The 25015-nt window shown below is 45.3% G+C and overlaps 1 protein-coding gene across 3 annotated transcripts in view; it reads left to right on the forward strand.

The window, feature by feature from the left end:
- The window catches only part of LOC120914841, a 230518-nt gene that overhangs the window by 68067 nt on the left and 137436 nt on the right, over window positions 1-25015 (forward strand). For all 3 annotated transcript variants that reach the window (XM_040325338.1, XM_040325337.1, XM_040325339.1), the window contains one exon: window positions 12020-12132. In XM_040325338.1, the coding sequence (XP_040181272.1) occupies window positions 12020-12132 (113 nt within the window). The remainder of the gene's footprint in view (window positions 1-12019; window positions 12133-25015) is intronic.

The following is a 25015-nucleotide window of genomic DNA, read 5'->3' on the forward strand; positions in this document are numbered from 1 at the left end:
AATTCTCTCCTGTAAGGGTTAATATGGGGAAAAGCTGTCTCCTCTCCACTGATGCTTTATCACCAATCCATGTTTCACTAAAAACCCCATATTTAAAAAAAAAAATTGTCATTGGGACAGAAAGTGAGGTGAAATCTCCCGAACAGGTGCACAGACAGCAAAACAAATGTTACACAGGTGATAACCCTTCCCTATGTTTTCCAAAAAGCTTAAAAATAGATTTTTTGGCTGGAGCTACACTTTAAAAATGTACCCGTTCAAAATTACAAACAGATTCTACTTAACAAAAAATCTACAGTTCCTGTCTTGTTTGCACCGCCTGTATACTGCTGTTCAGAGTATATAGGGCCTGGGGGCCCCACGCCTTTCCTTTTTTTAATTTGGGTGCGGGGTTCCCCATAATATGCATACAAGACCCAAAGGGGCTGGTAATGACCTGGGGGGGGGGACCCATGCCATTTTTCTCAATGATTTTCATCCATATTGCATAGTGCAGCCAACTCCAGCGCCCATCAATGCACCCTGATCACTGGGGTAGATTACATGGCGTGTATGGGGGGAGATGGGGGTCAGCTAGGCGTGTCAGGGTCTCTCAGCTCAGCAGATCCTTGCATGCCGCAGCCTCCTGGGGGAGTAATGCTCCTGGTCCTGGAGTCAAGTTGCAGCCAGCGCCCAGCCCCGCAGCCCTGCGTCCCGACTCCCTCACTGCCTGCTTCCAAGAATCCGGTCCCAGGGAGTTGTAGTTTCCTCTGCGCTGCTCTGTTTTCCACCCACAGGAGCTTGAGCGTGGACTACAACTCGGAATGCAACAGCTAATGGTCCGCCGCTGTGGCCGTGCCCCAGCCCGACTTCCTGGTTCAGAATAAAAAACAAAAATGGTAGCGGGTAGTGGCTGCCGGCCAGTTTGAACATAAGTAAGAGTGGCCTGGGAGGCAATTGCCACCCTGCCCCCTGGCCCAGCCCTCCCCTGTCCACAGGGGCACAGTGATGCTGAAGGAGAAAAAGGGCCTTCTCCAAACTGTTGCCACAAAGTTGGATGCATATAATTGCCTAAAATGTATTTGTATGCTGCAGCATTAACAGTACTGTTCACTGCAAACATCTGAATTTAATCAGGTAGAGGGCTGTCCACATATTTTTGGCCAAATAGTGAAGCTAAAAGACTTATTCATATCCAATTGATATGTGATTTATTGTCTGTTAAAACTCTAAATTATTATGATAAATTCAGTTTAACAAGCAGGAGTAACTTGTGAGCCTTTAAAAACATACCTGGTGGGGTACACGGGCCACTGGTTAGGAACATGGAGGTATAACATGTGATATTAATAACAAACCTAATACTTTCAAAATGGACTGCATGCTATTCTTACAATTAAGATAATAGCACAATTACTGTAGAATAGTATAGGGAATGGCTTGATCCAAGGAACTAATTTAATTGCTATATAGGAGATCAGGAGTGATTTACTTATCTCAATGTGAAGCAAACAGCATCAGTGACGTGGTGATTTGTTTTACCTTTATCTACAGCAACGAGGGAAAAGCTGAACCTGATGGACATATGTTTTTAACTTACTTAACAATAATATATAGTCATAGCTCAGAGAACAATGCAATTACTGAAGGTTGTTCTCAAAACAGATGTTTAAATTAAGATGTAAAGTTATCTCAGTTTGCTCTATTTTAGGGTAGATTTAGACCTGGGTCTGACTGTTGGGGCAGTTATTATCATTTATGTGGTGCAGGTTAACAGCATAATGTTTTGGGGCATGGCCTAATTCACTAAGCTATCGTACATGTGTTATTTGCTGTAATGAGCATCCATCATAAGCTCTCATTGGCACTCTGAGAATGAGGACCTTACATTTTTCCCCTTTCCCACACATAAAAACCAGTGTAAAGTATCAGGCACTTGACCTCCTGATTTATTCCAATGAGCCTTGCTGTACTGTCTGTGGGAGGAGTGGAGCAGCACAGACTTGTGACTCGTGCAGCCACTCTGGGACTTCAACAACCTGAACGCCATTAGAGTTCAGCAGACTAAAACTGGCCATAGATGAGTAGAAAGGAAAAGAAAAAAAACAAAGCGTTCTTTCAATCTAACATTTGATGGCCCAATCATTGTATCAGAAATTTTCCAGGAAACCCCTACTACTCATTCCCATTTGATAGGATTTTTTTTTTTCGACCTACAAAACGATTAGAATTTTCCCATTAGTGAAAATGTCCAAATTGTCCAAATGTCCAAATTGAGCCCAAAGTGTCAATATTTTGTGCGGTCACCATTGTTTTCCAGCACTGCCTTAAACCTCTTGGGCATGGAGTTCACAAGAGCTTCACAGGTTGCCACTGGAGTTCTCTTCCACTCCCACTCCTCCATGATGACATCACAGAGCTGGTGGATATTAGAGACCTTGCGCTCCTCCACCTTCCATTTGAGGATGCCCCATAGGGTTTAGGTCTGGAGACATGCTTAGCCAGTCCATCACCTTTACCCTCAGCTTCTTTAGCAAGGCAGTGGTCGTCCTGGAGGTGTGTTTGGGCTTGTAATCATGTTGGAATACTGCCCTGCGGCCCAGTCTCTGAAGGTAGGGAATCATGCCCTGCTTCAAGATGTCACAGTGCATGTTGGTATTCATGGTTCCCTCAATGAACTGTAAGTCCCCAGTGCCGGCAGCACTTATACAGCCCCATGACACTCCCGCCACCATGCTTGACTGTAGGCAAGCCACACTTGTCTTTGTACTTCTCACCTGGTTGCCACCACACATGCTTGACAACATCTGAACCAAATAAGTTTATCTTGGTCTCATCCGATCACAGGACATGGTTCCAGTAATCCATGTCCTTAGTCTGCTTGTCTTCAGCAAACTATTTGCGGTCTTTCTTGTGCATCATCTTTAGAAGAGGCTTCCTTCTGGGATGACAGCCATGCAGATCAATTTGATGCAGTGTGCAGCATATGGTCTGAGCACTGACAGGCTGACCTCCCACCCCTTCAACCTCTGCAGCAATGCTGGCAGCACTCATATGTCTATTTCCCAAAGACAACCTCTGGAAATGACGCTGCGCACGTACAATGAACTTCTTTGGTCGACCATAACGAGGCTTCTTCTGAATTGAACCTGTCCTGTTAAACTTCTGTATGATCTTGGCCACTTCCGGTGGCCAGACCAGGCTGCCCTCTCTAAGTTGGCATCCGGAGGACTTCCTGCGAGCGGGTGGAGCAAGATGGCAGCAGCTCAGACAATTACCATGGGCATGTCAGTGTTGGGGGAGGGTTCTTAGCTCCTCCGGCCTTTATCTGCAGCTGCCAGATGGGCAGATAGGAAGTGTGGAGCCACAGGGTGCCAGGCGAGTTGCTGTCCCTGCTGCACTTTGTGTCCAGCAATTTATTTCCTTACAATGGTATTAATTATCCTTCCCTTCTGTAGTGTAAAGCCTGCCAGTGCCACAGAGGATTCTACTATGTACAGATAGAAAAAGTCTGATTTAATTTGCAGTCATTTCCTTGCTCCTTGCTGTGCCTTAGTGGTGTTGTTTATAGCTTCCCTTAGATTCAGTAATGAGCTCTCCCAAAGACCAGCCACGTAACTTAAAGGTATATGTATCTAATATTTTTTCAGAAAGAGAGTGCAATCTTTCAGCCCTTATCAGCAGCAATGCTCCTGCAAAAGCAAGGATTTCCCTCACCAACCTGGCCCAGACTTAAGCCCTGATAGGTCAGCTGCTCACTCTAAAGCCCACCAGGAAGGCCGGCACAGAGCGGAGCCAGCACCGCAGGAAGATTCCCATAGAGATTACTTATTTCTATGATGCGGTCAGACTGCACTTCCAGGGAAGATGATGTATCGGGCATGCCTGCTGGAAGCAGCAACAGACAAGGAGGCAGAGAGGGCTCTTGCAGAGACTCTACTAAACCCAGCCAGGCAGTGACTTACATCTCAAGTCCACCTTTGGCGCAAAAGACTTCCACAGGGGAGCCATCTCCTGAATCCCTTTTAGAAAAAAACTCAGGTGAAAGATGATTTGTTGCTCGGATTTGATTTTGCCCTAGTACAACCACTGGTGAGAGTGGTCAGAGAAGCACTCAATTGGGAGGAGTTGGCTTTGTGGCTGGTCAAGGTCATCTGGAGAGCTTATCTGGCCAAGAAGTTGGAGTCTTCTAAATATCTGAGGGCTCATTGCCTTGTGGGCAGAATTCAGAGGAGTCTCCCCAGAAGTAATCTGTAGAGCCTCTACCTGGTCTACCTTACATCCTTGAACTACTATAAAGTGGATCCAGCAGCCTTGACTACAGTACATTTTGGTCGTTCTGTGTTGGAAAGATCTATTCATCAAATTAAACACTTCAGCATTACCCACCCTTGTTTCTTTTTTTCTTTTTCTTTTTATCAAATAAAGATTTATTGTGACAAAAAAAGGAAAAATAACATGCAATGCCACATAGTTGTACACAGACAAGTAGCCCAGCTAACATTTCCATAATACAGAGTAAAGACTGTATAGCATGACTTGATACATCAATCCCCTGTACATAATATGTCTCACATAATATAAAACAAAATTAGAAGAAAATGAACACGGAAAAAGAAAAACTAAAAAACAAAGACATGCTGGAATACATCTGATCTAAGTATAAGAACAATATTCTAAAAGCACATTGGTTATTCCAATGTTATGATAAAGTTAAAAATCCAATGCACGCATGTCGGAGACTGATGTGACAACCAATACATTGCTATGAATTTTCTAACTAAATAAAGCAGCCGAGTAAGGGCTGCATATATAGGAATGTAATATAGTTTCTCATCTAGGCCTCCCAACAAGCAAATCAGTGGGTCAACAGCCAATAAGGCGGCACTGATGAGGTGGCACCAATGAGGTGGCACTGATGAGGTGGCATTGATGGGCACTGATGATGTGAACTAATATGCGGCACTGATGATGGGCACTAATATGCAGCACTGATGGGCACTGATAGGTGGCACTGATATGCAGCACAGATGGGCACTGATAGGCGGTACAGATGGGCACAGATAGGCTGCATTGAAGGGGCACGAATAGGCGGCATGGATGGGCGCAGATAGGCGGCATGGATGGGCACTGATAGGTGACATGGATGGGCACTGATAGGTGGCACAGATGGGAATGGATGGGCACTGATAGGTGGCACGGATGGGCAAGGATGGGCACTGATATGTGGCACTGATGTACTGTAATGTATTGTACTGATGGATGCCAATCAGTGCCAAACAATAATGCCTGCCAATCAGTGATGCCCATTGTGGGCACTGATTGGCATCCATTGTGGGCACTGATTGGCAACCATTAGGGGCACTGATTGGCATCACTGGTGGTCAAGGGTGGCATATACCTGGTGGTGGGCATCCCTGGTGGTTTGGTGGCATCCCTGGTGGTCCAGTGTGGGCATCCTCGGGGGGAGCAGCGCTGATAATGGATCAGCACAAACCCCCCCCCCCCGTCAGGGCCCGAGTACCCGAATGGTCTTTTTCCTCGACGGGAGTCTCAATTTCCTCGTCGTGTTCCTCGTCGGGCTGGTTTTCGACTAGAAACACGTTCGTGTGTATGCTAAGAAACCCGCGCATGCTCAGAATAAAGTATGAGACAGGAGCGCACCTTCGGTAAAAGTAGCGTTTGTAATGGAGATAGCACATTTGTCACGCTGTAACAGTCTGAAAAGTGCAAATTGTCTCTTACCAAACTTTTACTTAACACGCAGTAACTTGAGATTAGAAAAAGCAGCCCCAAGGGTTGTGCCAGTGGAATCGAACTTCCCCTGCCGTATGTGTTGTACGTCACCGCATTTGAGAACAAGGAGATTTGGTCTTGACAGTGTGTACGCAAAGAAATCTTGTCAAGTTTCTCCACAAGCCTGACAAGGAACTCGTCGAGGAAAACGATGTTTCATTTACGACGAGTTCCTCAGTCGTGTGTACGAGGCCTAAGGAAAGTATGCAATTTTCTGTTTTCTATGCAATTAGGCTGGAAAACACTCCTTCCACATTCATATAATGTAGATATAAGGGTAAAGTGAAAAGCTGTGTATATGCATGTAAATGTGTTCAACTTTGTGAGATACCTCAGCCAGCAGGATCCTGTCTGTTGTCTATCTTTGCTCTTCAGAAAAACACAAAACTTTCCTGGGTTGTAGCTTACTTTAGAACTAGATGGCAGAATATGGAGTATAATAGACCAAAAAAAAAAGAATTTCAAATAAGATGAGGTGGAGGGAAATCTTGAAGGTATCAAGAATAAAAATGGGGCATGCTTAGTTCCCCACCTGCTAAACAATTCAGTGCTGTCCACCAAACACCTTGATGGCCATTAATGCGAGTGTCACTTTCCGCTGTATAGCATGCGATGTGGAGGTAAAAAGAGCCCCAGAATTCTGCACTCCATGTATCCCTATTACCTCATTACTCTGCAGCCCATGTATCCCTAATACCCCAAAACTCTGCAGCCCCTGCAACCCCCACATTCTGCACCTCCTGTGGCTGTTGGACTTAGCTGGGCTTGTGCTGCTACTTGCTGTCCCCGATGCTCCCCCATTTTGTAGTAGCAACAACCAAACATCTAGACTTTCACCTCTGTCAGGTTTGCATAGTTGCCTTTGGAGAGGCTGCTTATCTCTGAGCTGGGCATGAGACTGCTGCTGCTGTAACTCAAAGCCATCAGAGGCCCCCACCTAATGCCAATTCTCATGGCACCCTGTTCACAGTTGATCTTCCAAACTTGCACACTGTGAGCTCCACCCAGATATGCCCCTTCTCTGCCAGAAACAGGGGTTCTGGGAGTTGCAGTCAGAGAGAGAGATGAGTATGGGAGGTGGGGGTCTTGGGGATGGAGGACTCTGGGACAGCCACCTAGGTACACCACAGCCACTGGGGACCAAGCCAGGGATGTTTGTTTTCCCCTTCAAATTTTGATTGCCCTCTGAAAAAAGGAACACATTTCAACCTTAGAGCAGATAGCATCAGGCAACAGAGGGTTTCAGCCATCTTAGCAAAATAAGTAAAAGTAAAGTATTGCATTATATCTGCTGAGATTGGTGTGTGCCTACGATCAATTTAGGAGACATGCTGATGAAAATTGTGTAGTCCAGAGGAATACAAGATGTGCAGCTATAACACCAAGGGGAAAGAGAAAAAGACAGATGTTAATGTGCTTCCTCAAACTATAACATGGGTGAGCATTAGACAGTACACTGGAATCGCTGTTACATCACAGCATGTATAGAAGAGTAAGGCCTCGTACACACGACCAAGGAACTCGTCGGAAATTAAACATTATTTTCCTCGACGAGTTCCTTGTTAGGCTTGTCGAGAATCTTGACAAGCTTTCTTTGCGTACACACTGTCAAGACAAAATCTCGTTGTTCTCAAACGCGGTGACGTACATCACGTACGACGGCACTATAAAGGGGAAGTTTGATTCCACTGGCGCCACCCTTGGGGCTGCTTTTGCTAATCTCATGTTACTGCCTGTTAAGTAAAAGTTTGGTGAGAGACGATTCACGCTTTTCAGTCTGTTACAGCGTGACGAATGTGCTATCTCCATTACAAACCCTACTTTTACCGAAGGCACGCTCCCATCTCATACTTTATTCTGAGCATGCGCGGGTTTCTAAGCATACACACGAACGTGTTTCTCGTCGTAAACCAGCCTGACGAGAAACACGACGAGGAAATTGAAACTCCCGACGAGGAAAAAGAGAACTTGTTCTCTTTTTTTCTCGTCGAGTTCCACGACAGTTTTCTCGACTAAAAACATACACACAACCATTTTCCTCGGCAAAAAAGCTCTGCCACCAAGTTTCTTGATGGATTCTGTCGAGGAAAACGGTCGTGTGTACAAGGCCTAAGTGTAACAGTGAAATTTGCTTCTAGAATATTTTCATGAATAAAGGAAGGAAAAAGGAGTACAATATTTGAGGCTAGAATTTTGTTTTTCGAGGCAGCTTTTTTGTTCAAAGTTTTTTGGAAGCGGCAGAGTCGCTTTCACGATATTTAATACAATAAAGTATATTAATTTTAAATAAAATAGTTCACTACTATCGGGTGCTATCAGGTTGAATGTTTAACCCAGCCTTTTGTTTTGTTTTTTATCCTGCCATGGATTTTCGCTCTACTCACTAAAGTATTAAATGTCTCTCCCTTTATGCCACATTCCCCATGATATACAATAAATGAAAAACTCGATGAGCGACCCCTGGAAATAGTAATTCAGGTCTCAACACTGGAAGACATATGAAAAGCTAGTTGGTGATTTAATTTGTGGACATCTAGCCAAGACTGAAATGTCAGTTTCGGATGAATTGACCATTTATATCAGAGAAATAATAAATACTAGGTTTTCTTTGTAGTTTGTAGCTAGTAATAAAAATTGCTCCCACATTTTATTAAAATAATGCAGAATTTATTAGTTTACTTTCTGTCTTCAGTTTCAAATAAGTTCCTTTTTTTATTAGGTATCTTATTGTAACACTGAGGATAAAATCAGTTGTCGTTCCTTCAATAAATAAGTCTCAACAAAAGTCATTATTCACAGATATTGGCTTTTCATGCCTATGCTATTTTGTCATGTTTTCTTTTTTTTTTTTGTCAACAGTACAGGAAACTAAAGCAATGTTGTTAAGGGAAGTAGAGGAGCCTTGTGATTTAATCAAAGGCAAAAATCAGAGAGGCTAAAATTATTATAATCATTTTATGACTTGATTTGACCTGTGTTTTTATTGTGCTAAAATTACTCTATTAGTGTGGATTTACAAAAGGATTGGTGTCTGTTCAAATAACAAAGAGCATACTCGCTTAGCTTAGTGAATAGGTTCATATGCAAGATAAAAGATAAAGATAAAAAAATGTATTTTTATAATTTCCATCACGTTTGGGTATTTAAAGCTAATATAGCTTTTTCTCATTGACTAGTATTTGTTTTGTAAAGCAACATTCAGTTTTCTAGATGAGCAGACTTTACTCCTTCAGTAGATCAACCACATAGTTGAAGTTGGAAAATTTATAAGTAAGTTTTTATTGTTTACACAGGTCCTTGTTCCTGTGTACATGCCCCAAAGAACCCCTAAAGCATGTTGGTATGGATTTGGGGGAAACCCACGCTGTTTTTTCTCAATTCATGTTCAAAACTGATGACCTGTGCGATTCAGATGCATTTCCATAAAAAGCAATGAGCCTGGAATTCACATCTGAACCACACCGCAGTGCTCAAAAAATGCACAGGACTATTTTCAGATTCACACTGAAATGGCACTGCCGCTGCACTGCAGATATGTGATCTGTGACCTTCATAGAAAGCTGGTTTGGTTCACATGTCATGCGAATCAGATGCGGTTCAAAATGCACTTCGATTTTCATACCCCAAATAAACCAACTGTCTGCATGGGGTGAACATCATTGTTAACATGTGCTATGCAGAGATCCAAGTAATTTTTTAACCATGAAAAGGGCACTTTAACTTGTAAAGCAACTGTCATTCAATATAATAGTATTGTATGAAAACAATATTGCATATTGATAATTAAATAAATTAAGCAACATACAAACTATAGACCCATTCATTATTTATATCTGTAGCCCTTACTTAAAGTGGATGTAAACCAGCTCTGAGTGGTCCTCTTATCTTTTTTCAGTGAGGTAAAAATGGACAGACAGAGAAATAGGAGTCTGTTTCTCCCCCATTGCTGTGAGTGACAAGTGATTTACATATCTCATGCACAAGCCTGAGAGAAGCATTCTGTGTACTTAAGATCCCCCCTCCTTTCTTCTCCAGCTCTCCCAGGATTGGCTGCTCCACACCTCAGCATGATTGGGCATGCTGAAGTCATGTGGTGACTTTTCTGGGTTTTGACTGGATATTAGTGATCATAGCAGAAGTTCAGTGTAAGAAATACACAGAAGAAAATGCATGTTGACAAGGGGAGTGTAGAGGTGGGCGGAGAGTCTACTGGGATCACAACTCCACCCACGAGCTCCGGACAACAGACCCACCCACAGAATATGCAGTTTTTCAGGTCTCATAACAGACAGAGGGGAGACATTTGACAGGTAATGATACATGCAGGATACATGTATATCCTTATAGATAACCACTTTGGCAGTAGTTTAGAAAGGATGAGAGTAGGTTAAAATGCACTTCAAGTCTGGTGAACTTTGACTTTCTTTGAATAAAGATTGACAGGTTTGTGCTCTTCATGGGCTGTCCAGGCTCTCAGGAAACAAAGGAAGGTAACCCCATTTAAAGCTAGTGATAGCATGAATATCTGAATCTGAATATGTACCTTGCATTAAAATACTCAACAATGTCTAGGAAAAATGTGTAGTTAGTCAATAGACCTGAAAGATGACTTCATTTACATTGCTTTGGAATACAATTGTTTTTATTTTTTTTAAAACATAATCACTACCTTTAAAAGGTTAACACGCCACATGACATCATTGTGGTTTCTGGGCCAGTGTCCAGAACACTCCATAACTGTGCAGTGTTACATATATTTTTTGAAGAGAAAAAAGCATGTTTAGTTTCTTGGATGTCGTATCTGCATGTACTCATGGGAGTCATTAAATATCAGCTAAAAACTTCCATTGTAACAGTAACTACAGCTGCTAATGGATCAGGCCCAAAATGTATTGGCCTGAGAAAACATGATAGAACTTTCTCATTGGAAAACCGTTTTCTTTATTGCACTGTCCCTATTGAACATATTTAAAATGTTCAGTTGTTTTTTTTTTTAGGAAAATTATTTCCACCAAGTATACTTAAACAATCAGGTATTCTGTAATGAATTGCATATTGACAATATGGATGGTGTTTCCTGGGATTCTGGACAATTGCAGGGCTATAAAAGTTCTTATACACACTAATACTATAAGTAAGCCATTAAAAAGGAACTTTGAGCACTTCAATGAGGAAGACAAGTGGTTCGAGCCTCAAAGCCCAATGCCAGGCCCACGTTTTCCTAGTTTTATATAGAGACAGAGTGGTGATTACATAGAATTTCTGTTTCATTGTAATTGCTGACCTGCTAGGGAGATTTCTGCACAGGTATTGTCCAGAATAGATTATACTGTAATGTTAATTTACCAAAAGGGATAAAGACTGTTCACTTAGCAAACTGAATGTTCATTTTGCAAAGTACATGTTTACTGGGCTTAGTAAATACAATGAAGCTGTGTGCATTATAATTAACTAATCATGTGCTTGCAAAAAAGCTGTTTTTTTTTTTTTTCCTTTGCAAATGTTTGGGTATTTAAAGAGGAACTCTACTGCGCATGCACGAGGCCCCACTCCTCTCTCCTATTTGCCCGGCAGCTGGGGGAGGAGGAGGGAGCCCCACAGTGACATCACGGGCCTCGGTCCGGACTCCCGGAAGTGGGAACAGGAAACCTGTCAAAGACCCACCCCCCCCCCCCCCCAAAAGGTGGCAATTGTGGCACTGGAGGGGGGGAGGAATCCGATGAGAGCTTTTAGGTGGAACTATGCTTTATTGAATCAAGCCCAAAAATTTACCCATAATGCATTCTAGTCTAAGAACTCATATAAACACATTAAATTAGGAAAGTGTAAATCTCCCTGGGTTTGGTTCGTGAACATTTTCTCAAATTTTGCCCAAAGTTGGCAAACTTTCAGGTGAACCTCAATGAAGTCTATGGGGAGCACACTTAGTTAATAAAGGATGCTGTGAACCCATTCATTTATAGAAAGGGGGCTGGATTATTAATTCCATGAAATTACTGGCCCTTGTGGCTCAGCTGATCGTGGCCAAAGGCTATACAGTAAACTACATTATAGGTTCTTCCTTATTTCTGCTGCAAACCTGAAAACTTTTTGGCCAAAAGTTTCCAATTCACAAACTTTGCAAATCCAAGTAATTTACTACAAATGCGTGGTAATATCTAACATGTACCTTATCCACAATTATAATGTGATGCTGGTGTTAATGTAAGCTTTAGTTTTACCATACTTTTTTATTTTGATACAGTGTCTGTTCCAGAGGTTATGAGATGTTGGAGTAGATTCCTTATGCTTGACCCGGATTCCAATGGGAATGTTAAAAGAACTCAATTTTTCATCAAGGATCCATATAGCGAAAAGGTACATGTACTTTTTGATCTAACCAAGTTTGAAATCCGGGAGAATAAGCTACCTGAAATTGTGGGGTTGACTTACTAAAGGCAAATAGAAGGCAAACTGTTTGGGCCAGATTCACGTAGCTCAGCGGATCTATAGATCCGCTCGATCTACGTGAATTAAGATCGGCTCCCGCAAGTTTAGGAGGCAAGTGGCTAATTCACAAACCACTTACCTCCAAACTTGCGACGGCGGATCCTAAATCCCCCGGCGGAATTCAAATTCCGCGGCTAGGGGAGTGTACTATTGAAATCAGGCGCGTTCCCGCGCCGATTTAAATGCGCATGGGCCGTCCGGGGAATTTCCCGGCGTGCATTGCTCCCACTGACGTCACTGGGACGTCAGTGGTTTCGACGTGAGCGGGACTTGCGACGCGCGTTTTCGTGAATCGGCGTACGCAAACGACGTTGGAAAATTCAAATTCGAAGCGGGAACGCCAGCTATACTTAACATTGGCTGCGCCTGCTAAAAACAGGGGTAAGCATATGACGGGAAAACTGATACGGAAACAACGTAAGAACACTGCGACGGGTCCGCGTACGTTCGTGAATTTGCGTATCTCGTTGATTTACATATTATTTATCGCCATTTTTAAATTGAAATTGAAAATAAGATCCGACAGTGTAACACAGTGTAACACTGTCAGATCTTAGCCCTATCTATGCGTAACTGATTCTATGAATCAGGCGCATAGATAGGACCAGTGTAAGTCAGAGATACGATGGTGTATCTGTAGATACACCGTCGTATCTCTTTGTGAATCTGGCCCTTTGTTTTTTTTACAATTGAAAGGCAAATAGACTGTTTACTTTGCAGGGGAAGTTGCACTTTGGAAGGAAATTTTCTCCAGAGCTTAGTGACTGAGGTGAAGCTTTTTTATTTCCTTTGCAAAGCAAAGTAACTCAATCCTATTGTTTTAGAAATGCATTTGTTTTTTATCCCTTTTTACTCAAAGTATGAATATATGAATGACAATTCCAAAGTAAGAATTATTCATCAAAAAAAAGAAATATTTATCTAACATCATATTTAATATCTCTGTAAGCAGTGAGCAAAGTTATGCCTGGCTAATAATTCTGATTCTTTTTGGCTGCACATGAATTCAATTACGGCATAAAGGTATTATGTTTGCATAGCCAGTCAAGAATTAATTATACCTCCCAAATTATATTTCTAATTCATTCTACATAAGCAAATATGCACGTAAGAAGCGTTGTATACACGTTCTATTGATCCAACTAAAAAGAAGGAAATTGGGAGCAGTTTAAATCAATATTTATATAAGAGTCCTTTAAGGTGTTTGTCTTGACCCTGGAACTATATTCCCTTTCTACCTGGCTAAATAAAGATGTTGCTTTGATGGAGCAATTAAATGCAAATCAGGAGACTGGTTTCATGGAGGAAATGTCAAACGTTACTTACATCAGCAAGGTAGAATTTCCAAAAACAGCCCAACAAAACAAAAACACTCTACAAAGTAGACCCACAAATCAAAATGAATAAAAAGCATCAAATACATGTGCGCCCATTGCTGTGTGATTATTTAAAGCGGTATAACACCCAAAATTAAAAATGTCATTTATTTTATTTTTTTCCTTCTGTTTTTTACCTGGTGATCTGGCCAGTAACACACCTCCTGTTTTAGTGAGCCACTACTCTGGAGGAACGAGAAAAGGAAGCACAGCAAACAGCAGCATTGTCAGTCTGGGAGGAAGGGAGTGTTAAATGTGTTAGCAGATATAGATACCCATCTGCTGCGCCTGCTACGCAGACTCACTCCCTTTATCCCAAAAGAAGACATAGCAGTCGTGGTGGGTACAATTATCAACTCCAGACTCGACTATGCAAATGCCCTCTACCTCGGACTCCCAAAATACCAAATCACTCGTCTGCAAGTCGTTCAAAATACGGCCGCTCGACTCGTGACTGGGAAAAAACCATGGGAATCCTTCACTGAGATCCCTTCATTGGTTGCCAGTAAAATACAGAATCACTTTCAAGGCACTCTGTCTGACACATAAGTGTGTTCCAGGAAATGCCCCCCAATATCTATGTGAAAGATTAAAATGTCACAACCCCAATCGCGTTCTGCGATCCACCAACCAAAATCTACTCCAGATACCCAAAGCCAGATACAAGTCCAAATGAGAAAGAAGATTTGGGATCCAAAGACCTAGACTATGGAACGCTCTACCAACCAGCATTCGGTTGGAGGTGAATCACTTGGCCTTCAGAAAAAAACTCAAAACCCATCTTTTCTGAGGGAAAAAGTACAGTAGGGAAAGGATACTAAGCGCCCAGAGGCGATTCAGTTCGCATGTGTTGCGCTATACAAGTTTCTCACTCTAAAAAATTGAAACCAAACTCCAGCTCACACTTTATAATGCTGGCTGGATTACCAGGTAAAAATAGAAGAAATAAAGCCTAAAAAAAGAAAATGAATTCAGCCATCACATCTAAAAACGGATAAGCTGCAATATGATAAATGTTTGCTTTTGGTTTTAATACTGCTTTAAAGTGGTTGTAAACCCCATTCATGAAATCAGACCTGGGCACATACAGTATATCTGTAGTGTTTATTTATCACTTTCCAAAGCTCTAAGTGCTATATAAATCCGACGCAAGTCGGGCACACTTCATTGCAGCGAGAAGAGCCGACCGGCGTGTCAACATCTGGAGAAGACGGAAGACGAGAAGAGAAGAAGATGACGTTACAGAAGAGCGGACTGACCGCCGCCAGTATAGCGGCGGCCAGCCCTGAAGGAGAAGGAACCGGACAGCGGGAGGAAGAACCGGGGTGCGCCGAGTCAAGAGCGGAGAGCGGCGAATATAGAAGAAGACCCCCCCAGAGCTAAGAAGACCCCCGGAGCGGAGAAGACGTCACAGAAGAGCTGAGAAGACCCCCGGAGCGGAGAAGACGTCACAGAAGAGCTGAGAAGACCCCGGAGAGCAGGAGAAGACCCCCGGAAATCGGAAGAAGAAGCCTCCCCTGGTAAAAGAGCTAAAGAAGACAGGGGAGGCCTCCGGAGCAGACTAATAAAATATTTTAATACCCTGTGTGGTTTATTTGTGTTTTTACCACTTTTCTTGCAGGTGAATGGGTAGGGGTACGATGCACCCCATACTCATTCACTTAGGGTGGGGGGCCGGTATCTGGGGACCCCCTTATTAAAGGGGCTCCCAGATTCCGATAAGCCTCCCGCCCGCATACCCCGACAACCAACGGCCAGGGTTGTCGGGAAGGGGCCCTGTCCTCATCAACATGGGGAAAGGGTGCTCTGGGGTGGGGGGGCCGCAGTGTGCCCCCCTGCCCCAGAGCACCCAACCCCCCCATGTTGAGGGCATGCAGCCCGGTACGGCTCAGGAGGGGGGGCCGCTCGCTCGTCCCCACTCCCTTCCTGACCGGCCGGGTAGCGTGCTTTGGATAAGGGTCTGGTATGGATTGTAGGGGGACCCCCCTATGCCGTTTTTTCGGCGTAGGGGGTGCTCTCCTTACAACCCATAACAGACCTAAGGGCCCGGTATGCTCCTGAGGGGGGAACCCATGCCGAATTTTTATTTAAAATCCGGCGGGGACTTCCCCCTCAGGATTCATAACAAACGCCGCACACGTGTAGAATTGGCGGGAATCCAAGTCGGATCTCCCGTCGCTTCTATGACGGCTTTGTCTCCATTGCGGCTGGCCAGCTCGGCGCTGGCTCCCGCGATGGGGCTCGTAGGTGCTCAATCTCGCCGAGAAAGGGAGCGAGATTGACACAATATCGCGTGCACCTACTGTAGTATATTTTGTTGATATTTCTAGAAATGCAGGGTCCCTGTATCTCCCTGTGATCTGAATAGAAAGCACACATAACCTTGTCTTTTTGTGTAAATTACTAGTCACAGCAATCCATTATGTAATGCAGATGAACAAAAGTAGACATGTTTAGACTCCTGCCTGTGTGAATATCTTCATATAATGGAAACACTAGTGTAGACATAAGGGTACCGGAAGTATGTTCTTCATAGAATTACCAGGTGAAAATAGTGGGGGGAAAAAACCTCAGAAAGGAAAACCAATGCAGCCACTGATTGATCATGAGAGAGAGGGGGATGTGCCATTCTGGAGACACTGCCGGTGGAGATCCGGGATAGCCTGGCCGAGCTGGAGCTCACGTTATATAAAGGTAAGAGCGCCCAGCCAATCAGATCACTGCAATACCCAGTCTGCCATGGCACACTCTCACAGCTGGGCATGCTGGGACTTGTAGCTCTATTCCATCAAAGCTGATCATAAAACCCATACCCCCCCTGTGAGACTGGAGGCGGGGCAGTGTGGGGGGCTCAGAGAAAGATGTCTCTAGGGTTGTTTTTATGGAACATGGGGCCGTTCATCTAAAGATGGGGCACCCAATTCTGATCTTGTGTCCCCAGTGACACCGGGGACACAATTCAGATCCCACATCCCAGTGACACTGGACACCCCCAATTCAGATCCCACATCCCAGTGACACCAGGCACCCAATTCTGATAACCTGTCCCCAGGGGGTGGTAGTGGTGGTACTTGAGGGGAGGTGGCAGTGGTGGTACTTGAGGGGAGGTGGCAGCGGTGGTATTTGAGGGGGGGTTGTAGCGGTGGTACTTGAGGGGGTGGCAGCGGTGGTACTTGAGGTGGCAGTGGTGGTGCCATCCTCTCCCACCACCACCTGTGCCTCCTTACTAATCCTATCCCCCCACCACTGATCTCATCCCTATCCCCCAATTACTTCTACAACAGAGGTGATGGGAAGGGATATGGATGAGATCAGTGGTGGGGGGAGGGGATAAGTAAAAGGCATAGGTGGTGGTGGGAGAGGATGGCACCACCACTGTCACTGCAGCCACCTCCCCTCAAGTACCACCACAGCCACCCCCCTCAAGTACCCCCTCTGCCACCCCCTCAACATCACTGTTGCAACCCCCCTCAATTACCTCCGCTGCTACCCCTCCCCCTCAAGTATCACCGCTGCCACCCCCTCAACATCACCATTGCCACCCCCCTCAACATAACCATTGCCACCCCCTCAAGTACCACTGCTAACAACCCCCCCCCCCTCAACTACAGCCGTTGTCACCCCCTCAAAAAAAGGATCAAAATCATGCTTTTTTCGGGGGGGGGGGGCCTTCCTGATTTCTTGCACCAGGGCCCAGAAGTTTCTAGTTAGGCCGGGTACACACGAACAAACATGTATGGTGAAAGCGGTCCGTCGGACCGTTTTCACCATACATGTCTGCCAGAGGGCTTCTGTACGATGGGTGTACACACCATCGTACAGAAGTCCGCGCGTAAACAATACGCGGGGCGTGTCCGCGTCGTCGCCGCGACGATGACGTGGCGATGACGCGGAGACGTGGGCGGGCCTGCCATTTAAAGGCTTCCACGCATGCGTCGAAGTCATTCGACGCATGCGAGGGACGGCGGGCACCTGGACATAGGTCGGTAGGTCTGTACTGACGACCGTACATGTCCGAGCGGGCAGGATTCCAGCGGACGGTTTTAAAACACGTCCAGGAATATTTGCCCGCTGGGAAAAGGCCCGGCGGGCAAATGTTTGCTGGAATTCGGCCCGCTCGCGCCCACACACGACCGAACATGTATGCTGAAACTGGCCCGCGGACCAGTTTCAGCATACATGTTTGGTCGTGTGTACGGGGCCTAACAGTTGATTCATGTAATGACAGCATACCTTATATCAGGGGTAGGCAATTTTAAAAAAGTGGCGATCTACCTGAACAAAATGGGAGAAATCAAAGATCACTGGGTACAGTGTCACCTCCTCACACCTGATTCAAACCTCTAATTGCCGCACTACCATGTTGCAATCGCATGCATTGCATGGCAATCTTGAGTTTAAATCAGGTGGTGAGAAGGCACATCAGTGTGAATTCAGCCCTATATTATTATGCCCAGTGTAATGCGTCACACGGACCTGAAGATCTCTTCTTTCCTGCTGCTGGAGACCACTCTGGAGACCACTGCCCATGATAAAAGGTGGAGTGCAGTTTGTATCACTCCACATGGGACAGGAGCCAGCACTACAGAGGAGGCATCGGCTTATGTGGCTCTTGCTTCCTACTACAGCTCCAACTTTACAAGTAGTCCCATTGCATTGCACTCTGTTCAATGGGCCATATCCACAAAAGAGATACTCCGGCGTAAGCCGTCGTATCTCTGGTTCTAACTTTGGAACTGATCCTCAGAAGCAGTTTTCCTAAGTTAGGCAGAAGATCCGACATCTGTAAGGGACTTACACTGCCGGATCTTAGGATGCAGTACCACATCCGCCACTGGGGGCATTTTGAGTCGAAATGCCTCTTCTAGTATGCAAATTAGCACTTAGGGCGATCCTCAAAGCTTTTGTGCCTAGTTTTTTCGCCGTAAGTGTTAGTTTGCCTGGTGTAAAACTAGGGCTGCTTTTACAAAGTGTAAAGTTAGTCACACCTTGTAAAGGCCCATTCAAGCGACGGCATTTGGTATGCATTCCCGAGGGAGAACTCCACGGCAATTTGTAAAATCCAAACCGGCATGGGTTCCCCCCCAGGAGCATACCAGGCCCTTAGGTCTGTTATGGGTTGTAAGGAGACCCCCCCTCCGCCGAAAAATCGACGTAGGGGGTCCCCCTACAATCCATACCAGACCCGTATCCAAAGCACGCTACCCGGCCGGTCAGGAAGGGAGTGGGGACGAGCGAGCGCCCCCTCCTGAGCCGTGCCAGGCCGCATGCCCTCAACATGGGGGTGTTGGTTGCTCTGGGGCAGGGGGGCGCACTGCGGGCCCCCCCACCCCAGAGCACCCTGTCCCCATGTTGATGAGGACAGGACCTCTTCCCGACAACCCTTGCCGTTGGTTGTCGGGGTATGCGGGCGGGGGCTTATCGGAATCTGGGAGTCCCCTTTAATAAGGGGGTCCCCAGATACCGGCCCCCCACCCTAAGTGAATGGATATGGGGTACATCGTACCCCTATCCATTCACCTGTAGGCAAAAAGTAAAAGTTATTAAACACACAACACAAGGGTTTTTAAAATAATTTATTATTCTGCTCCGGATGCCCCCCCTGTCTTCTTTATTAGCTCTATTAGCAGGGGGGCTTCTTCTTCCACTCTCCGGGGGTCTTCTCCGCTCTCGGGGGGGGTTTCTTCTTCCGCTCTCCGGGGGGGGCTTCTCCGGACTCCGGGGGGCTTCTTCCATCTTCTCCCCTCTTCCGCTGTTGACTCGGCGAACCCCGGTTCTTCTGCAGATGTCCGGTGCCTTCTTCTTCAGCGCTGGCTGCCTGCTATCTTTGTGTGTTAGCTCAATTTCTAACAGGCAGCCGGCGCGGTCTTCTGTGACGTCAGGGTCTTCTCTTCTGTTCTTCTCCCCTCTTCCGATGTTGCCTCGTCGCCTCTTGTCGCTGCAATGATGGAAGCGCGCCTTGCATCCCATTTATATAGGCATCACCGTCCCATCATGCTCCGGCAGGTACCCACGTGCACCCACCACGTGGGTACCTACCGGAGCATGATGGGACGGTGATGCCTATATAAATGGGATGCAAGGCGCGCTTCCATCATTGCAGCGACAAGAGGCGACGAGGCAACATCGGAAGAGGGGAGAAGAACAGAAGAGAAGTCCCTGACGTCACAGAAGACCGCGCCGGCTGCCTGTTAGAAATTGAGCTAACACACAAAGATAGCAGGCAGCCAGCGCTGAAGAAGAAGGCACCGGACATCTGCAGAAGAACCGGGGTTCGCCGAGTCAACAGCGGAAGAGGGGAGAAGATGGAAGAAGCCCCCCGGAGTCCGGAGAAGCCCCCCCCCGGAGAGCGGAAGAAGAAACCCCCCCCGGAGAGCGCAGAAGACCCCCGGAGATCGGAAGAAGAAACCCCCCCCCCGGAGAGTGGAAGAAGACCCCCGGAGAGTGGAAGAAGACCCCCGGAGAGTGGAAGAAGAAGCCCCCCCTGGTAATTGAGCTAATAACGAAGACAGGGGGGCCTCCGGAGCAGAATAATAAATTATTTTAAAAACCCTTGTGTTGTGTGTTTACTAACTTTTACTTTTTGCCTTCAGGTGAATGGGTAGGGGTACGATGTACACCATATCCATTCACTTAGGGTGGGGGGCCGGTATCTGGGGACCCCCTTATTAAAGGGGACTCCCATATTCCGATAAGCCCCCGCCCGCATACCCCGACAACCAACGGCAAGGGTTGTCGGGAAGAGGTCCTGTCCTCATCAACATGGGGACAGGGTGCTCTGGGGTGGGGGGGCCCGCAGTGCGCCCCCCTGCCCCAGAGCACCCAACCCCCCCATGTTGAGGGCATGCGGCCTGGCATGGCTCAGGAGGGGGGGGGACGCTCGCTCGTCCCCACTCCCATTCCTGACCGGCCGGGTAGCGTGCTTTGGATACGGGTCTGGTATGGATTGTAGGGGGACCCCCTACATCGATTTTTCGGCGGAGGGGGGGTCTCCTTACAACCCATAACAGACCTAAGGGCCTGGTATGCTCCTGGGGGGGGGAACCCATGCCGGTTTTTTCTTTGAAAATTGGCATGGAGTTCTCCCTCTCAGGAATGCATGCTGAGCGACGCTGTCATTTTTTTTTTAAATTATTTGTTTTCCCGGCGCGTCTTTTTTTTCACCCGTCGCAACTTTAGTGTCCCGTCGCAATCCACAAAGCCGCCCGGCGTCAATTACGTTCGCGCGCTGCACGTCGGGAAAATGACGTCACACGCATGCGCAGTACGGCCGGCGCGGGAGCGCGCCTCATTTAAATTGTAAACGCCCCCCGGAGAGGAGGACCGCCTTACGACGGCGGCACTTAAGTTACACGGCTTGAAATTTTTACGTAAGTGCTTTGTGGATCAGGCACTTAGGTAGAAACTTTAAGTCAGTGTAACTTAACTGCTGAAAGTTAAGTTACGCCGCCTGGCTGAGGATTTGGCCCAATGCTCTTAAATGGCAGGTCAGCAATCCCAGACCCTAATCTACCAGTCACCTGTCCGCGATCTACTGGTAGATTGCAATCTACAGGTTGCTGACCCCCGCCTTATATGAATTCTTTATTTTATTTCACGTATCTTTATTTATTTATTTATTTATTTGTTTGTTCACATTGACATGCAAAACAACTATACCACTGCTAGCGTTTCTAAAACAGCTAAAACTAATTTTTGTTTTCAAAATCATAAAAACCAAAGTCACATTTTCTGAACACTTGGCATAAATGTAAATAAAAAAAATAATCAAACATTGTTTGAATCAATATTTTTTTCCATAAAATTACTTACAATCTTTTTTACCCTAGGTAATAAAATGGGCAATCATTGCAATTTTTATGTCATTTTTTTATGGTATTAGCACAAAGGTTTTGGAAAAAAATATACTTTCATGAATAAAAAAAAAAACACAATTATTACTTAAATTTTTTGTAAAATGTAAAAGATGATGTTACGTCCATATTTAGACTTTAACTGACAATTGTGCAGTCGTGCGGCACTGTACCCAAACACGTCCTTTTTTTTACCCACAAATAGAGCTTTCTTTTGGTGGTATTTAATCACCTATGCAGTTTTTATTGTTTGTGCTATAAACAAGAAAAGACAGCCAACTGTATATATTTTTACTTTCTGCTATAATACATATCCAAAAAGATAAATTAAAAAAACTAATTTAGTCATCAGTTTAGGCCAATATGTATTCTTTTACATATTTTTGGTATAAAAAAAAACGCAATCGGTGCATATTGATTGGTTTGGGAAAAAGTTATCGCATCTACAAACTGCGGGATAGATTTAGGGACTTTTATTTTTTTTTTTATTGTTTTTACTGGTAATGGTGATCTGCAATTTTTAGCTGGACTCTGACATTGCGGCGGACAAATCTAACCCCAAATGGCCGCTATCCTTCTTGCACTGATTGACGTACAGGTACGTCGGTTCGCGAAGGAGAGCTGACCTGCCGCAGTACATCTGCCTGGGATGATCGGCAAGTGGTTAAAATTGTGCAAGTTCGTGGAATGGCAAAAAAAACAGCGCCCTCACAGCTCATTGAGAACTACAAGCCGTCATCTACAAATACTGATGGTACTTGTAGGCATTCATTCACAGAGCTCTCACCCACAAGGCCAAACTCTTCTCAAGCTGTGACCGTTGTGAAGGTCCACGGCCTGCTGTCACAGGGATCGGGAATTGGGGGAGAGCTGCAGGAGTGGGAACATGTTACAAGTTCCACCCTAAAAAACAAGTAGAACATGTAACGTGTTCCCAAAAGGAAGCCTACACTTTAACAGATAAACAACTATATACACAAGAGATATAACATGTATAAACTTCCGATCAGGTACATCAAAAATTAAATAGACAATTCTCATGAGAAATCTTCCACTGCTGAAGTATTCTTCTGAAAATGCTAGTTGCCTAGCTATATTACCGATTTTCTAGTTTCAGTATTTAGTCACTGATTCACTAAAATTATGCATACTAGAGAGTTCTGATATCTTCTACAAAATTACTCCAAGTTAGTGAAAGTGAAGTAACTTGGGACACAGAAGCAAGACAGCAAGGAAACTAGAGTGTTTAGAAGTTCAAAAATGGTAGCGTTCATATTTTCCTAATAACAGGTCTTGCAGTTTCCGAGAGTGGACAGACCACATGCAGGCTACACGTGACAAAACTAATTTGTACTTTAAATTAAGTTTTATGTGTAAGGAGTTGGAAATGCAAGAACTCCCAGGAAAAAGAAAACCTCTTGCAGTGGGCCCCCCTCTTCACTGCAAGCGTTAAAGTAGAACTAAAGGCAAAAACCATAGGCAAAATAGTTCTCATGTTTCTTCAGGACTATGGTAAAGTTAAAGCGTGACTAAAGGCAAAACCTTTTTTTTTCTTTCATTTTGGAAGGAGTAAAGGAGGGGTTTTCCTTATGTCCCATTGGGGATATTTATCTTCACTTCCTGTCCCATAGCCAAAAACAGAAAGGTAGAGGAAATCCCTCCAAAAAACAGAACCAGTGTCCCCAATGGAGGATTCAATACAGCCTAATAGGTGTTCTAATCCTTCTTGTCTCTATCCAAAACTTAAAAAAAAATTGTGTACTTTTATTTATATGTTAGGAATAGCAAAATAAGCAGTAATTTGTGTTTAGTTGTTATTAAATTGTTACAGACTGAGAGCGCTTTCCACAGGGCACATGAGAAGGGGGAGCTGGGCAGGGAAATTGAAATTAGAGTAAGGGTTGTGGCTGCTGCCAGTTGTGGGCTTGAAAGCTAGATGATGGAGTGCCAGGGTTATGGACAATAACCCCAGAAGTTAGGAGAATAAGGAGGGTGAGCTTGGTAAGATGGGAGCAAGATGCCCCAGCATGTTGCATGTTATGATGTTGTGTGTGTTCAGAAATCTGCCTATATCTGCCCCCAATATGCTGCCCTGGGGGGTTTCAGTTAATTAATTAGAGGTATTAAAAGACACATGGTTGATAGGAAAACCTTTCCACACAAAATATAGGCACAGATGTAGTTTCAACAATACCCTGTTAACACATGTTGGAGAAGTTGTTAAAAACTGGTTACCATAGACCAGGGGTAGACAACCCCTGGCACTAGTGCCACAAGCAGCACTCGAAACCTCTTTTGTCGGCACTCGACTACCTCCCCATCAGCACAGCAGCGCAGGGTAGTGTCAGTGAAACACTAATGCATTCTAATTTCAGAATTCCCAAAGCTGCACCTGCACTGAGGGCAGGCATCGTGCCCCCACACATTGTAAAAGATGGGAAACATTGTTTGGTTCTCTAACTTTGCTGTAGCTGTGATCATCAGACTTTGTGATGGGGAAGAGATTGGGTGCAGTTATGCTACGGGAGGGGGGGGTCCCTGTTTCCATCTGGGGGAATATGACTCGCTTGGTTGCCACTACCAATCTCAGAAAGAAGGGATTTCGCTGTGATTGAGAATACCACAATCAGGGGACAGTTTGTAGAATTACTGTTAAGCTTCTGGGAACTTTGTTGAAATTATTTCTGAACATTTGCGTCACTTACTACTGAACCCCTGCACTCTTTCTGTCCCTTTAAGCCACAGCTAGTATTCAGCACAATGAAAATCACACACAACTTTTTCTCAGCTGCGGGGGCCCAACTTGTGATCCTGAACACAGACCCACTGCATTCAGAAAATACCCCTGACCTAAGCTTATCATTGCGCATTCCAATCCAGATGTTTGTATGTGACATCCCATACAAGCATGTGGGCTAGATGCAAGAGGTGGATCAGCAGGATGAGTGTGCCAGAACAGGTAGATGTGTCTCATCTCTGCTTCCTTTCACTACTCTGCATATCATGCATTTCATTGATGAGAAGAGAGTGCAGTGATGGAGCAGATGAACACGAGGGTACAGCGATGGGGAAAATGAGCAGAAGGGTTTCAGAGGTGGGACAGAAGAGCAGGAGGGTACAGTGGTGGGGCAGATGTGAAAGGAGGTGCATTGGTGGGACAGATGAGCAGGGGTTTACAGTGATTGAGCAGAAGAGCAGGGGGTACAGAGGTGGGGCAGGTGTATGGGGTGCATTGGTGGGACAAATTAGCAGGGGGAACAGAGGTGGGACAGATGTGCAGGAGGTACAGTGGTGGGGCAAATGAGAATGGGGGTTACAGTGGTGGGGCAGATGAGCAGATAAGTTCAGTGCTAGGACAGATGAGAAAATGGTTCAGTGGTGAGACGGAAGAGCATGGGGGTATGGTGGTGGGGCAGATGAGAAAGGGTGAACATTAGTGGGGCAGATGAGCAGGGGGTTACAGTGGTGGGACAGAAGAGCAGGATGGTACAGATGAGCAGGGGGTTACAGTGGAGAGGCAGA

Source organism: Rana temporaria, chromosome 1 (assembly GCF_905171775.1).
Source record: "Rana temporaria chromosome 1, aRanTem1.1, whole genome shotgun sequence".
Taxonomy (NCBI): Eukaryota; Metazoa; Chordata; class Amphibia; order Anura; family Ranidae; genus Rana; species Rana temporaria.